The 15,344-nt window shown below is 45.4% G+C and overlaps 1 protein-coding gene across 1 annotated transcript in view; it reads left to right on the forward strand.

Annotated features, from left to right (window-relative positions):
- LOC104276630 (CUB and sushi domain-containing protein 2-like) overlaps window positions 1-15,344 on the forward strand; it is a gene marked incomplete at its 3' end in the record, with an annotated part of 195,504 nt that overhangs the window by 127,715 nt on the left and 52,445 nt on the right. The window contains 3 exon segments of the mRNA XM_009873029.1: window positions 546-667; window positions 5,740-5,843; window positions 9,874-9,986. Of these exon segments, the coding sequence (XP_009871331.1) occupies window positions 546-667; window positions 5,740-5,843; window positions 9,874-9,986 (339 nt within the window).

Genomic DNA, 15,344 nt, shown 5'->3' on the forward strand with positions numbered 1-15,344 from the left:
TTTTCAGCTTCTGCTGCAGCAGGTGAGCTCCCATCTTGGTTCTGAGTCCCCCAGCCACATCAGAATGGAGTCAGCCCTTACCTAATAAATACTTGCTGTGCAGTATTTTTTTTTTTGCCTGTAATGAAGAAAGGAAATGAATCTTTTTGGGGACATTAAAAAGGAACTGGGTCTTAACCAACATCTTTCATGTAGTTGGTTTCACTGTCCTGGATGCGAAAGTATTTCTGTGAGAGCTTTAATATAGGAAAAAATAAATAAAATAAAATTAGCCTGAGCAGAATAGGTTGGTTTGGTGGTGCATCCGTTTGATAGTCCCTGGAAACAGCCCACTCACCTGTTAAACCCTTCATCTCTGTTACATGGGGAAAAAAAGGGGAATCTTTTAGCTGGTGAAAGCAACCCAGAACATCAATGCTTAGTTCTCTCCTATTTTGTGTTCATCTCTACTTCTTTCTGCTCTTAACCAACGAACACAGCACACGTCCCAAAGCTGAGAGACCTCACTCCTACGTCTGTCTCTTTCCTTTTTTCTCCTATCGCAGCCAGGATGTGCGATATGTACCTTCGCGGTCCCAGCGGCGTGATCACGTCTCCCAACTACCCCGTGCAGTACGACAACAACGCCTACTGTGTGTGGGTCATCACCGCGCTCAACCCGGCCAAGGTAGGTCCCACAGATGGGTCTGCACCTCCTCCCTTCACCTAAAACGGGGGTTTAAAGACAACAACACGTCACGTTCCCCGCTCTGCTGAAAACTCGTTTTGTTCAAGGATGTAATTAAAAGCGAATGTAATTATTTTTAATCGAAACCTCTTTGATATCTCGGTGTGAGCGGTGGCGAAATGCCGAAGAGCTTAGCAAAGCATCTCGTTGCGGCAGCTCGCGGTCGGGGCAGGAGGGCTGTGCCAGGAATCCTGATTTTTCACTTCCTTTGGCTGGTAGCTGCTCCTAATCTCTGGGATTTCAGCCCCCGAAGGGCACAGGGCAGGGGAGGAGGGAGATACGGTTCTATCTGCTGCTCTCTATGCCGTATTATAAATGTATAAACAAGTCCTTTCTGTCTTCACTGAGGTTTGGAAGAGGGGAGGCTGGTGAGGATTTTTTGTCCCCACCGGTCCACACTTGTGATTCAACTCTGTTGTTGCTGATCATGTAGAGAACAAGGCTTGACTGCCCGTGGCCTTTGTTAAGATTGAGTCTTTGCCGTTTGTCACTGGCTTAGGGAGGGAGATGTGCAGTGCCTCGCAGCTTTTTCCAGCCCTGCAAAAATCAGCCTGTTCCTTTCCTCCAGCTCTGTATGGGAACATAGGAACAAAAATGACTTTGCTGTGTAGCTTAAAGTACTTTCTGAGGTGTTACTCGCCGTCTTCTGCTCTCAGAAGACAACAGGTTTCATTCTTTTTAGTATCTGGGCTCCTGCTAACATCGTCTCCATCAGCTCATGAGCAAATCACGTAGGCCCAAGGCACTGAGCTCGTGCTTGTTCTTTGTCGTGCTGCGGTCCTTGCCTCTAGACACTCCTGTGTTTTAGCACTCTGCCTTCTGCCGCTGATCCAAGGAAGACATTTCACAGTCGTGTTAGCATCCCAGGATCTCATCTTTTGCTAGAAATTGCTGCTGGTCTGTAGAAGCGCTGGTGACCATCCGTGGTTGTAGCCCACCTGCTGATGGGACAGGGTCTTGTGCTCTCACCTCCCGCGCTGGCTTCTCCTTCTCTCTCCCCGCTGACCTCAGCTCAAGTCTTTAGTAAGTGCAGATCGCTGGTGGAATATGATTTTAACGAAGGAGTGTTCCTCCGTTCCAACTTCAGCATGAGGTTTTCTTTAAAGGGCTGTCGCTAGCTGGTCGTTTCATCCAGCGGGTGTCTGGGCTTGGCTGTGTGGGAGCACAGTAATGACCCAAATTCTGGGAAACTGGAGTGTGGAATCCAGATATTTTTCAGTGCTGATTTTTTAGGAGCAATTAACGGGTCAATCAGACCCAGGAGGTTCTCCTTCATCAGGGTAATGTGCAAGTGGAGAAAGGCCACATGTAGCAGCAGCTATTACTGCTCGAGTGTCAGCTGTGCTTTTCAGCCCTTGGGTCCGCGCTCCCTGTGCACGGACAGGTTAGTGAGCGTGGCAGCAGCTTAAGCTGTGGTTTTATACATACCTTCATCTTTGTGCATCTTTCAAAGGTTGGCACAATCCAGGGTTTGTGTATATCAATTAGTCTGGAAAGAAGTTGCAGTGAGCTAGGTGCAGAGGTGCCCTGGGTGTCGTGGGGGCTGATGCCTCCGTTTGGGTGTTCCAGCACAAACTGTGAAGGAGGAGATGGCAACTGATTGCCAAGGGATGCTCGTGGACCATGTGCACTCTCTTAGTGACCTCGTGCTGTGTTGCTTTCATCCCCAATATTCAGAGTCTAATCTTCATCTCTGTTCGTTTGCTTTTCTGCCAGCCTCGTGCACAAACTCCTTCTGCTTTGCCTTCAGCGGTGGGGTAGGACAAGCTATTCTCTTTGTAAGCTTCCTGGGCAGACTGTCCCATTCTTCAAAAACTATCTTTGTGAATTTCTACTTATGGAAAATTTCTCCTCTTCCCTTGGTTGGTGTTTTCCTCAACTTTATAACCTGACTAATAAAGAACTGTTGATTAGAAAACAGAATCTGCAAGTCCTGGCCCTCAGCTTTCATCAATCATAAAGGGGAATTGCACTTAGTAAAATCCATTCATTCCAGTATTTAGCAACTTGGAGCAGAAATGAATAGCACAAGAAACTAGTTTGTGCTCCCTGGGCTGCGACATCATGTACCGTACAGAGGCGTAGCGCAACCGAAATAAGGATAGATTGGTCAAATCAGAGGCTCTGCTTATTAACTGCAGGAAGAGACTGCTGTTTCCCTTTCTTTGAAGTGGGCGAGGGAAGGGCTGAAGGTGAAATAATTAAAATACCCATAAAATACGTGGTAGGTAAAAAGCATTATGGGCCCGAGCGGAAGCCTGCAGAAGTCGGTGGTAATCTTTTTATTGACTTGAGTGGTCTTTGGATCAGGTCCTGTTACATGAAGCTTTTAATATGAGCGATGGGAAAACCACTGAGCTGAATTTAGAACTCATTTGCAAGTCATCTGTTCTATATTTGGAAAAGAACTGAGCCAGATTCACTGAGCTACATAATCCCCTCGAAGTTTGCTCAGAAACCTACATAAACAGTATTAAGGGCATGGTGCTCTTCAGTTGATAACTTGGAATTATTTCCTATATGGAGGGTGACATCAGACCTATTTGGGGATATTCAGCATATGTGGGGTTTTTTTGCTGGTCCCCAGTGCCATGGGAATTAATTTCAACCACAGTGGAAAATGGAATCACTTGGGAAGCTGAGAAATGCCCGTGATAATTGGTGAATTTGCATCAAAACTATTTCTGAACCTTCTTGACATAATGGCTGTTCCTGGGTGATATTTCTCCTGGGGATCTTCGCACCTGGAGTCTAGTGAGCCAAATAAAGCTCTGTCCGAGCTTCTCGTGTCATTGGTGGGAGAGGGATTGGCCCCTCCAGGGGCTGATTAATCCCAAATGAAGATAGATGCTGGGAAGAAGTGGGGGGAGATGAGTAACGTGTGCCTGTAAAGCATTTGAATGTAAGTGCAAGAGGTGCTGTTCTCCATGGAGAGAATTGGTGTGTTGGGTTTTGTTTCCTTTTTTTTTTTCCCTATGAATGTGACTGCACTTCGAATCACTTAGCAGTACGAAGCCTTAGAATCAGGTGTCATATTCCAACCTATTTTCTTGACTAATTGCTTCCTGTCACTTCAGCAGCTTCAAACTGAGGTTTCGTGTCATCCGTGTATTTGTGTGTGCTGGTAGGTCTTTTGTTGTCTAATGAATCATTAAATAATTTTCAGCTTTCAGACCAAAAAAAGAAAATAGGAAAGTGAATAAATAAATATTGTATTCAGCATCCTGTTCCTGTGCCACAAGGTTACAGTCTTTGGTATACTAGGATGTAATTAGTTATTTAATTAGGGTCAGACTCCTTAGATTGCAGTTTACTTGAATGACTGATTTATCTAATGATGTGTGCTGCTTTACAGCACTGTGTTCTTTGTCTTAATTACATTATTCCATCATTACATGGTTTAATAATATTCTGCAGAGGTTAATATTTTGGTACTACTACTAAAATTAATGGTTCCAAACTTCTCTGAAGTATCACACAGACTCCTGTTTCGCGATCCTGGGGCCTTTGGGTGACGCCTCGGTTTCGGAATGTCACGGCCAAAATATCAATTGGCTTTTGTGTGCATTTGAAGAGTATTAATTGCATTTATATGTAGAAGATGGTAGCACGTGACAGTTCAGTCTGAGCTATATATAGACCCATTATTTTTTAAAGAACACTCCAGTTGAGTGCCTTTTGGCAGAAAAATGTTGTCAGCTTCCTAGAGAGTCCTCGCAAGCCTTGAAGATGCTGTAGAGGCACGCTCGCGTTTAGCAGAACACCGTTAATTACTGCTTTTGGTTTTACCTTGGAGACTTTTATGCCCCTGTGATTGCACACAGGCTCAAGTGTTTGCAGGAGATGCTGCCTTTTTTTTTTTTTTTTTTTTTTTAAGTAGGAGAGAAATGACAGGACAAAGGTTTTTAGTTTTCCTGGGTCTTGCTTCCTTGTGCCGTGTTGAGAGGTATGGGGTGGCATCACGTGTCCGTGGTCCTTGGCACGCATGTGGCTCTTTGTTAATTGCTTTTCAGAACTCCTGTGTTGTGTGAAACAGCAAAAAAGTAGTGCTAGGCTAAATTTGGTCAGGTAAAAGTTAGGAAATTTAATATGCTTACAGGCAGTTGTACAAAGGTCTGGATGCATTCAAGTGTTTATGTGCTTTCCTGGATCCAGTCAGTTAAAAAGCTCTGAGAAACAAAGCTCCCATTGATTTCTTCTGGTGTTGAGGATGTAAAGTACTTCTGTAAATTAAGCTCCGTTCCTTTTCTGTTTGTTTGCCCTGTCCGAGGCTGGATTAAGCCCTTTGTCGTCTGAGCCAAATTGTAGTTTTCAGTTACTGAGAATAAGAGATTTCCAAAGCAGCCAAGAGACTTGGAACACAAACCTCTCGACTTCTGCAAGACCTCTGCTCCTAATGACAGGGAGAAGCTGCATAAATCAGGTGGGGATGGAAGGTTCAATAGAGCAGGAGCCAAGAGCTGTGGACAGATATGATGCTGATTGTGTTTGCAGACAGCTAGAGACAATTTCCTTGAGCTGCCTCAGCAGTAAATTCCCATGAAGCCTTTTTTGGTCTGACAGAAGCTTCTGAAAAGCCAGGCAACTTTCTGAGTACCAGAGCAAAAGCAAGACTCTCTGCTTGCACCGTAGGTATTGAACACGCTGCCTGCGTGCACATTCAAATCCATCACCATACTCTCAGGTTTACGAAAGAAGTGGTAGCAGTGCCTGGTGGAAAAAAAAAAAGCGTGCTGAAATCCCGAAAGACGTGTCTTTATCAATAAAGTCATCTAGAAAATCAATAGATAAAGCAGAAAAATCTGAAAGGAAATTTCAGTAAGAGCTCAATCTGTCTGGAAAGGAGTGCTGTAGTGCTAGAAAAAGCGAGGACAGTCACCTTTGGTGATGTCCTGAAGATATTAATGCTCTTATAAATTGCTCCTCAATAGACAAACAAATAAATAAACAAGACAAGGATCTGCTGGCTGCCTTGGCAGTTGATTCATATTAACGTGCTGCATCTTTGCCAGGTTATCAAACTCACCTTTGAAGAATTTGAACTAGAAAGAGGATATGACACTCTGACAGTGGGTGATGGAGGACAAGTTGGAGACCAGAAAACTGTGCTTTACGTGTAAGTAGCCCGTCCTTTGTCCCTGTGAGAAACCCACGCCTGACAAGGTGTCGCTGATGTGTTTGGGTGGAGGAGTCCCGCTCGGCTCGCTGTACCTCGCTGGGGGCTGCGTGTGCTGTTTGTCATTTTTGATGGGGCTTGGCTGTTCTTCATGCGTTCTCCCCTCGGCCCGTTCTGTCTTAGGGTTCAGCTGGCAGAAACGCTTTTACCTCTTCGCTTTGCTTCTCTTGAGCCGCCTTTGTTGAGGCCCCTTTGAGAGAGGCTGAGGCTGTCCAGGGGTTTGAGTGAACGGGATTAAAGTTCGGATGCAAGAGCAAATGTGAATCAGACAGAAGCTGAGCGCTGTTTGGATCTGTCCTCTGTGCTGTCCTTCTTGTGCAGTCGTCGTTAAAAGTGCAAAGTGGCTGTAAATCCGTTACCTTGGAGCGGTAAGGGGGACTTGGAGGACTCCTCAGAGTTTTACACCCCTTGTGCACCTGTGTAAGCGACGGCACATGCTTCTGCAAGGCTGAGAATTGTTCCCCCTCAACTTCTATGCTTTAGTGTGCAGGTAGGATGTTCAGCAGAGGTTTCTTCAATAGAGGAGGCAGTGTAGATAGTCCTGCTTTCCCTCCAGGCCTTTCTGTATCACCGTTTCCCATCTAAATACGTTTTGACTGTGGTTTGCAGTTGTTTTTTGAATTTGGCGAGTCATGCTTGAAGGCACGCGGCTTGCCTGGGCAGTGGGACAGCTTCGGGCACCTGCAGGATTCTGCTCCGTGTTCCAGAGCTCGCTCGTGCCCCGTGCCGATGTCCAGGTCGCAAGAGTTTCTGAAAGCTCTGTGTCTCGTTTGCCTCCTTGCGAGAGAAGATATAAATTAGCGATGTTTGTTGAAGTCTCAGATGTCCCAAGGGCACTGGCAAGGCCGGGTACTGGAGCAAAAGCAACTTTCAGAAGAAATATTTGAAGTGGTGATCGGGGTGTTATAACCGGGGCTGCCAGCATCCAGCTTTAGCGCCTGAACTTGAGAGACTCCCTTTTTTCCTATCTAATAAAAAATGTATAAGAGCAAACAACTCTCCCAAAGCTACTCTGGCAAAGCTCTTTGTGCTCCTTCCAACTGGTAGACAGCGTTTCATATTGTGTTTTTTAATTCCTCCTCTTCGCTTGTTTTGCCGCATGAATCAGCCTCCCACTCCATTTTCATGTATCTTAATGTTTGCTTGACTTTCCGAAATCTTGGTTTCTCTGAAGTTCCTTTTCCTATACGCTTCTTTTCATGAGTGATACTTAGGTCAGGAACTCTAACCTGCAACGTGTATGAATGTAAAGCCTGATTATTGCAGAAGTGTTTGTAATTAAAGTGCCACAGAAAGTTTCACAGCTGATTGGTCAAAATGTGCAAATTACCACCAGGGGAGTCATTTACAATAACTTGCTGAAATGATTTCTCATTCCATCCCTTTTTGTTTGCCTAAAGCCCATGAAGGTTTCCCTAGATTTGATTCCAATCATTCCATGTTTTCTCACTCTCTATTAGCTACTCAACACCTCGCTAATGCAAATTTGAGATAGATGAGACTGCACGAGGTGTAGTGGCTGGTATCTTCTCCCAGTGCAGGAGAACTTCCATTCAATTGCTGATGCTAATCCTAATAGGGAAATGTATTTATTTTTTTTTCATCTTGGAGGATAACTTGAAAACTAATGACTTATGAAAGAGGTGCTAAGACCACAGAAATACCATGTTTGTAATTAGTGTGACTGAAAGTCCATGGAGAACTTTTCTCAGCATTTGCTGCCTTCTCACCTACTGTCAGCTGGCTTGATATATCCATTGGATACCAGCTATAGGTCTTTGTAGGAATTGATGTGCAGAAACCTGTCGAAGATGGGAGCTCCTGTTTTCTTAACTACTCTTCATTTACTCTCGGCTGTTCGAGAGGAACTCAGTCCTGCCGCTTTTCAAGTCAAGAAATACATTGGAATCTGCTTGCATCGCAGCAGACGCTATCCCAAGCTGAGGTATGAAGGACCATTTGTTTCCAGTCTTACTCTCATCTCTGGAAGATGCATCTCGGAGAACAGAACAGATTGTTAGGCTGAGCTTTCTTGACTTGCAGAGAGGATTTTTATTCCCTAAAGTAACAAGCACCCAAATCAATCATTCAGCTTGTTAAAGTGGAGTGGCAAAGCATGCAAAAACCTTTGAAGTGCCTTTTTCTAAAGGTTTTTCTCTTGGTATGTTCCTCATTCCTGCCTGTCTGCTGCTTAAATAACCTGAGAAGAATCAACAATAGCTTTTCTTCTGCACCCTCCATCAAACTCTCTGGATGCAAAACACTCATTAAAACCAAATTACTTCTTAATTTACCAGCACCCTGGGATCAATAAAGTTTCTGCTGCAGGTCAAAGCAATAACAGAGCAAATGTAGGAGCAGGACTGGGAGAGCTTTGATGGGCTTGGGAGACCTGAATGTGATTTTGGAGGAAAAACATGCTCCAGATCCCACGGCCAGAGCTTGAGCCAGGGGCTGGTTTCAGGAATTACTGTAGTCCCTGCTACGTCTGCGATGGGTGAACATCTCTGCGATGGGGAGGAGAGTTACGTGTGTGGCAAGGCCAGTTCCGTTGACGTTGGGTACCTGTAAGGCTGTTGGAAAGAACCTGGCACTTGGCAGGTAGCCGGCGTTAGGAATGTCAAACAAGTCGAATAAGTGACACAACCCTTCCAGCAGTGATTTGGCTTTGCTCTAAACGAGCAGTAATTGGCAGAGCAGCCGCGCTCTCGCCGATTACCCAGGAAACTGGGAATTGCCACAATTATGCCTGGAGGTTGCGGGTTACATTTATTCGCGGGATGCCATCGCCACACAGCTGCTGGGTTGTTCCCTCGCGGGATTGGTTTGCAAGAATTCTGCCTGGAGATGGGTTTTATCAAGAAGCCTTTCAGGGGCTGCTGTTGTACTTGAGAACGGCGCCGGGCAGAAGCCGTAGCTGTACGTATGTATGTGTTTAGATTTAAGCAAACACTACGGAGGGGAAAAAAGAACAAACCCACACCTATCCACTTGCAGGAGCTGCACTTAAGGTAATTTATAAATTTATCACAGGTGATAGCTTAGCAGAAATAGTACAATAACAACATTAAACACTGCCACTAAGACAGGCAACACAACACTCGTGCTGCTGTAGTGATAGTCCCTTCCCACACGCCGTGACTCTGCTTCCAGGAGCGTGGGGAAGGGAAGGAGCCGTGCTCGGAGCGGGCACTTGGCGTGTAAGTGCCTGCACCGGTGCTTGCGTGGGTGAGGGATAAAACTCCATAAAGCTGCATTGAACCACGCCGAGGTGATTAATCCCACAGGCTGGGTGAGCCGCAGACGACTCGTTAATATGGCTGTGTTGATGTGACATTTCTTCCAAATCTCTCCAGCTCTCTGAGGAACATCCTTGAAGGGCGGGCGACGTCCCGACCATCCTGCGCTGCTGGGATCAGCGGCACTTCTCAAGCGCTTCTCCTGGGGCGCTGGGCAGAGCTAAGACTCGTGCCTTGTCTTCCCATGGAAACTTCTCTTGTCAGGATAGAATTGTAGCGGAGAACGTGTTGAAAGTAAATTTTTCTAACACTAGAAAATAAAGGTGGTTACGAGAGGCTTAAGCCACCGGTTTGGCTTCTAGAAATTTTATTTCCTTGCTTATGTTTTGCTTCAGTGAGCAAGGAAATTATTACTATTGATGCTGGGTTATATATTGTAATAATGGTACTAAATTGTAATTATTTTAGTGTGGATAATAACTTACAGGCCCTCAACTATGGTAGTGAGCTCGCTGTTTAGGTAGCATGCAGAAACATACTGAGGGGCTCATCAGTCTTGAAAATCTATGAGGTTTTTGGACAGTGTTCTGTTTTGGGGTTATTCTTAATTGTGTTGGCATTGTTCTCGTTATTTTCTGCTCCTGCAGAGGTATGTGTGGCCTTTATTCCCGTGGGAAAATGAGCTCGGGGAGGCATACAGGCTGTTCACTTGTTTTTACGTATTTTTGCAGCTTGACAGGCACCACGGTCCCCGATCTCATCGTCAGCACACACCACCAGATGTGGCTCCTCTTCCAGACAGACAGTGTCAGCAACTTGCTGGGCTTCAAAGCAACCTATGAAGGTAATCCCTGCACCTCACAGAATTTTTCCCTTTTAAAAGGATCAGGGTGTTGAGATGGGTACAGCAGTTTGGGGGAGAGAGGAGAAGAAAAGCTTCTGTAAATATGTTGAAGCTCTGCAGATTTTTTTTTCTTAAAACTGAAGCTTTCCTCCAATAAGAACAGCTTTCATGATTTCTTTTCCATGAAAGCAGACTGGATGGGTAATGTTTCGTTGCCATTTCGTCTGCTTTGAAAAAAAATGGTGAATATCAGCTGATGGCAACAGGCTCTGTCTGAAAATGAGATCAAGTAATTAATGGTTCCAGTAGATTAATGGTGTCAACTACTTTAAACTTTGACTAATCTGGAGTATTACAAATCAAATAGAAATTAATGCTGAGATTTTTCAAAAGGAATTCGTGAAATGTGTTAGGATGTGAATGCTGAAGTCTCTCCTGAGCTTCTGTGTTACTGTTGGTGTTGGTATTTGCAAAGGTAGAGCGAGTGCGATGCAGAAGTCTTAAAAAAAACTGGTGATTCTAGCTGAAGCTTTTCTTAGATTCTGGGTTTGAGTTGGGTTTAGATTTTTCCAGAAATCTCCATCCTGTGTCTCCACATCCAGAGCGAGCACCTAGGGTCCTTGGCTCACGCTGCAAGCGCCGCCCCGAGGAAGGTGCTCTGCATCCCTGCCGACTGCCTCGCCCTGCGAGCGGGAGCTTGATTCTGTGCTGCTGCCGCCGGCACGGTCAGGGGAGCACTTCCACTTAGGTGTCAGCTTGCTTTTGGTATTGTTTTAGACTTGCATCTCCTTTGAAAGCACTTTTGAATGCCTTTTCAGTTTTTTTCTTGTGATCTGCTGATAGCAGGGACGGCTTACTCTTTCGTCTCTGGTGCCTGAGAGTAGGCACGCTGCATCGAGACGTGGGGGCTGCTCCGGAAACGTCTGAGTACCAGCAGCTTCCACCGACATCAGCACTAACATTTAAATCTGTTTCTTTCAAGGCCCTGAATGCACATTAGCAGTCATTCATTTTTTAAAAGCGCTTCCCGGGGACTCGCGCTGTTTCAGGGAGGTGTCGTACTGTGTTGAGGCCAGGACCTGCCCACGGTGGTGCTGCGGCTGAGTGATGCTGAAGTAGCAGCGGCTTAGGAGCCTGCAGGGACCTGCCCTGTCAGGACACCTGGCTGGACTAAATGCCAGTGTGGCCAGGGAGGCTGAGCAGCGCCTTGCGTCGCAGTGCTGGAGTACTTAGAGGGTTGCAGGACCAGGTCAGCGGGAGAGTCGTATGAGACATAGATAAGAGGTGATGGAATCAAACGAAGGAAAAGGCAAATCCCTCCTGCTTGTCTAGGGAGCATCTTAGCGGTGCTGTTTGAGTCTTGCTGGCTCCGTCCCGCTCGCTGTGGTGGCTGTGATGTCTGTCTCCTGCCACGTTTGTCTGCGGCTGCTTCTTGGCTGCCTGGCTGAGGATGCTGCCGCGTCCACACCTGCCAGGAGCCGCGGGCGAAGGTGCTGCCCGGCTGTGCGTCGAGATCCTGGCTGGTTTGTTCGTCTCATCCAGAGGGCAATGTGGATGTAACCTGCCAGCCTCTTGATAAACCTTATGTTTACCCTGCATGAAGTTGCAGAGCACGTGGTGCAGGGACTTCCTTACGCTGCGGTTCATCTTCTGTGAACTTTGGATCTATAAGGAGCTTGACTTTTTCCTCCTCTGACTTGCTTTGAAGTTATCGGTAGCTTGATCTATGACAAGGCTGAGCTGCTCTTCCTCCCTGTGACCTCAGCGGTCGCTTTGGGGATCACCGTTATCCTTCACGCTTTGGAGTCCTGTAGTGTGGAGCTTCCAGCGTCAAATGTGCTTCTCCCTTCCCTGCTCATCTGCTTCACCTGCACAGCTGCTGCCAGTTTTTCTTTTCTGTGTCCATAATCTCTTAGGAGAAAAAAAAAAAAAAGGTGTGTTCTGGCTCTGCTGTCCCCATGAGCCTCAAAAAATAGCTTCTCCCTGAGGAGCATCTGTCCTTTGCGTGTATTAGCAGTAGAGATTACTCTCTGCCTATCATTCAAATCTTCTCCCTTTTTCTGGGCATCTTGGCACTTTTTGTACAGCAACTTACTGACCTTGCAAAATGGATTTGTGCACAAGGAAGGACAGACTCTCCATGCCCAAGGTCCATGCAGGCGCTGTCCTGAAGTTAAGCTAGCCTCCAGTCAGCCAGGGCCATAAAATTATTTTAGTTTTTCCAAATGCTTTGAGTTACAAAGCAAGAGACATTTAAGTAAGAGGCAATTAGCACTTGCCAAATACATTATGAAATGATATACAACTTACTAACAAGTTTCAGTATCAGTTTTATGTCTGCGCTTCTTCCTAATTGCAAGAGGAAAATTACAGCTAATGGAGCTATATAAAGTCAAGACCAAAAATCTGCCTAATAGAAGGACAGAGAATTGCTTTAGAGTATGTTTAAATAGCCATCTATCCTAAAAACATGCAAGTTTTAATGTGCATTTTAAATGTAATGCAATCATAAAACCTGTTGCTAGTGCTGAAACAGTTACGCCCAAGAGATTTATTGATGCACGGATTTGAGGACCTGTTGGAAGGAAGATGCTGAGGAGGGCACTATGCCATCACATCCTTAATGTCAGGGGGAGCCAACCAGGTCATTCTTTTTTTTGCTTTACTTGTAAGTAAGGAGAAAGCATATTTGCACCAGGAAGAGCATAAAAACCCAGAAGGTACCTGGGCTCGGGATTTTGCAAGTCTGCACTGCAAGATTGGATGCATTTGGAACAAATGCTCAGCGGGCGTAAATCAGTGTGACAGCATTGATTTTCAGTTAAACCGTGTCAGTCTTTACCAGCTGAGGATCTGGCTCATTAATGTTCATGAAGATTACTTCTAAATCTCCCGTGTCTCAACTTGCAGCCACTTTGAGCAGGCATTCTCTGCTAATAGTGAGCAATGTTTTTGGACTTGCAGCGCTTGTCATAAGAAATTTATATTAAGCTCCACTTTGCTGGAAAAGTCTCTTCCTTCTCACAACTATAGCAAGCTGATTGATACTGCAATTTAGTGCTTGACTTACGAGAGGGCTTTACAGCCTCCTGGGGTCCTGGGTCTTATCTTCTCCCTTCTTTCCTTTAATCTCAGCTGACTTGTTCTGAAAACGCGTTCCCCTTAGAGCCGGCTTCTGTCGAAGTGGTTCTCTGAAAGATCCCAGGTCAACCCCGTGTAACAGTTGGGAATCAGGAGTTCACTCCGGTAACATTTTCAAAAGGTGTGGTGAGATTTAGGGCTCATTGAAGAGGATTCGCACTCCTATGACCTTATCCGCAGTCCTTCTGCAGTTCTGTTCCCCGTCGGTGCGCTGGCGACGCTTGGTCTCCCTCACAGGGCAGGTGTGGGGAAAAACAGGTTTCTGCTGCTCATGAGCTTGAGGTTACTACAAACAACAGAATAAAAGTAAATAAAAATTATCAAATTCTGAGGTGAAAACATGAAAAAAAATAGAACAAAGGAAGATTTTCCTTTAGTCTTGCACTTATGTTTGTGTATTTTTAACACGAAATAAATAATTTAAATGTAAAACTAGATTTATAGATAACACACGTTCATCTGGTTTGGGTTTCTGTTGGCATTGGGTTAGTTTGAGGGGAGCTGACTGAGGCCCATGTTCCAAAGAACCAGCGTGCTGCAGGCAGGGGATGATTAAACAATATTTATTGTTGCCGAAACGCTGACTAAGTGTTTGGCTCTGGAGAGCTCAGCTTTAGAGCTGAAATTTAGCCCCATGGTGCTAAGAGGCTTAGGAGCTCTGCAGAGCTGGAGCCTGAAGATTTCCTCTCCTGACCTTTGTGGTTTTAAATCAAATCGGCGCTGCCCGGGGTGTTGGGTCGGATGAGCTCGCTGCATTTCCACGTCTGTTTTCACAGAGACGCGTTAGATGTAAAAACAGAGCTCTCTGCGTAGATTCAAGCTGCGTGTGAAGGTGTTCACACCTTTTCAGTGATTGCATGTAGTTAATTATTATTTTTTTTTTAGGTTCTTACATTACCTAAGCCCCTCATATTGTCGATGCTAGAAGTCTGTCAGAAAACTCAGCGTTTCTATCTTTCCACCTCGGCTTTTCCATTCGATGCATTGACTCATGTCATAAAACACTCGCGCTGAAATACCGCTGAGCCTGCAGATGCAAAGGCTTTTAGCTTCTCCTGTGTTGACCTGAACTGCTCTCAGGGTCATGTTGCTTGTATTTAAGTCTCGTACCCGCCATAGATGGAGTGATTTAATCTTAGGCCACTGGGTTCTAATGAGCCTGCTAGGCTCAGATTCTGTGTTTGCCCTGCAGCAGAGGTTTCAGGTGGGAGGGATCTGGAGAAGATATGCAGAAGGAGCCTTTTCTTTCATAATTTATTCTCATTTCCTCATCATCTTTCCTCTTCAGATCTCTTTTTCCTCATCATTGGAATCGATGAAAAGAACTTAGGTAATAGAAAACACCCCGGTAGCTTCAGATGCGCACCTAACGCTGCTAGCTTCCGTTAGTTTAAGCAGAGTTAATATATGTATGAAGTAACGTGTGTGAGGTTAAGTATTTTCTTGTGAATCTACCAGAAAATGTAGATGGGGTAACACGTTCCTGAGTTGGGGTAACACATGTGTGATTTCCGCAGGTCTGGCCTCTGAGCGCTCTCACATCCCACATCTTGGGGCAGGGTTTTTTCCAGCAACTGGAGTTTTCTCAGTGCAGCTCCAACATCCTCGTTTTCCTCCAGAGCCAAGTCGGGTGGGAGAAGTTCCCCTGGACCCCGGGCTGTGATCTGGGGGTGCCCGCAGTGTTCGGGTGTCAGGGAGCGCAGGGGTTCATGCTCTCATCAGTCACTCGAGGCATGGGCGGCCGCCAGACAAACTGCATCAACAGCTGGTGAAAAATCCCTGGCGAAACCTTTTTCCCTTAGAGAATGCTGGTTTGTCAAAATCTCGTGTGCCTGATATAATATTTGACGGAGAAGTTTTGAAAGATTCGTTTCAACTTGTTTCATTTAAATAATGTCAAAACACTTGATTTAGATGTTCTTGTTTAGTTTTGACTTCTATTGTTCTAATGTGGAAGTGATTTAGTTGAACATTCATCAGGAGAAATGTTTCAGTCTTATTGAAGTAACATGTTCTGATATTCCTGAATCGCTCGGTTTTGGAAGTTCTGCTCAGCTAAATATTTCATGGATTTTACTATGTATGAAAAGAAATGTGGGAACCAGGAGAATTTCTCAGGACAGAAATTGGGTTTTCTGACCTCTCTAGTGTAATAGAATATGCTGGCTTTGTTTGCCTGCTGCTAACAAGGACATAGCGGGTGCGTTGTGAAAAACG

The sequence above is a fragment of the Apaloderma vittatum genome, unplaced genomic scaffold (genome assembly GCF_000703405.1).
Source record: "Apaloderma vittatum isolate BGI_N311 unplaced genomic scaffold, ASM70340v1 scaffold11777, whole genome shotgun sequence".
Classification (NCBI taxonomy): domain Eukaryota; kingdom Metazoa; phylum Chordata; class Aves; order Trogoniformes; family Trogonidae; genus Apaloderma; species Apaloderma vittatum.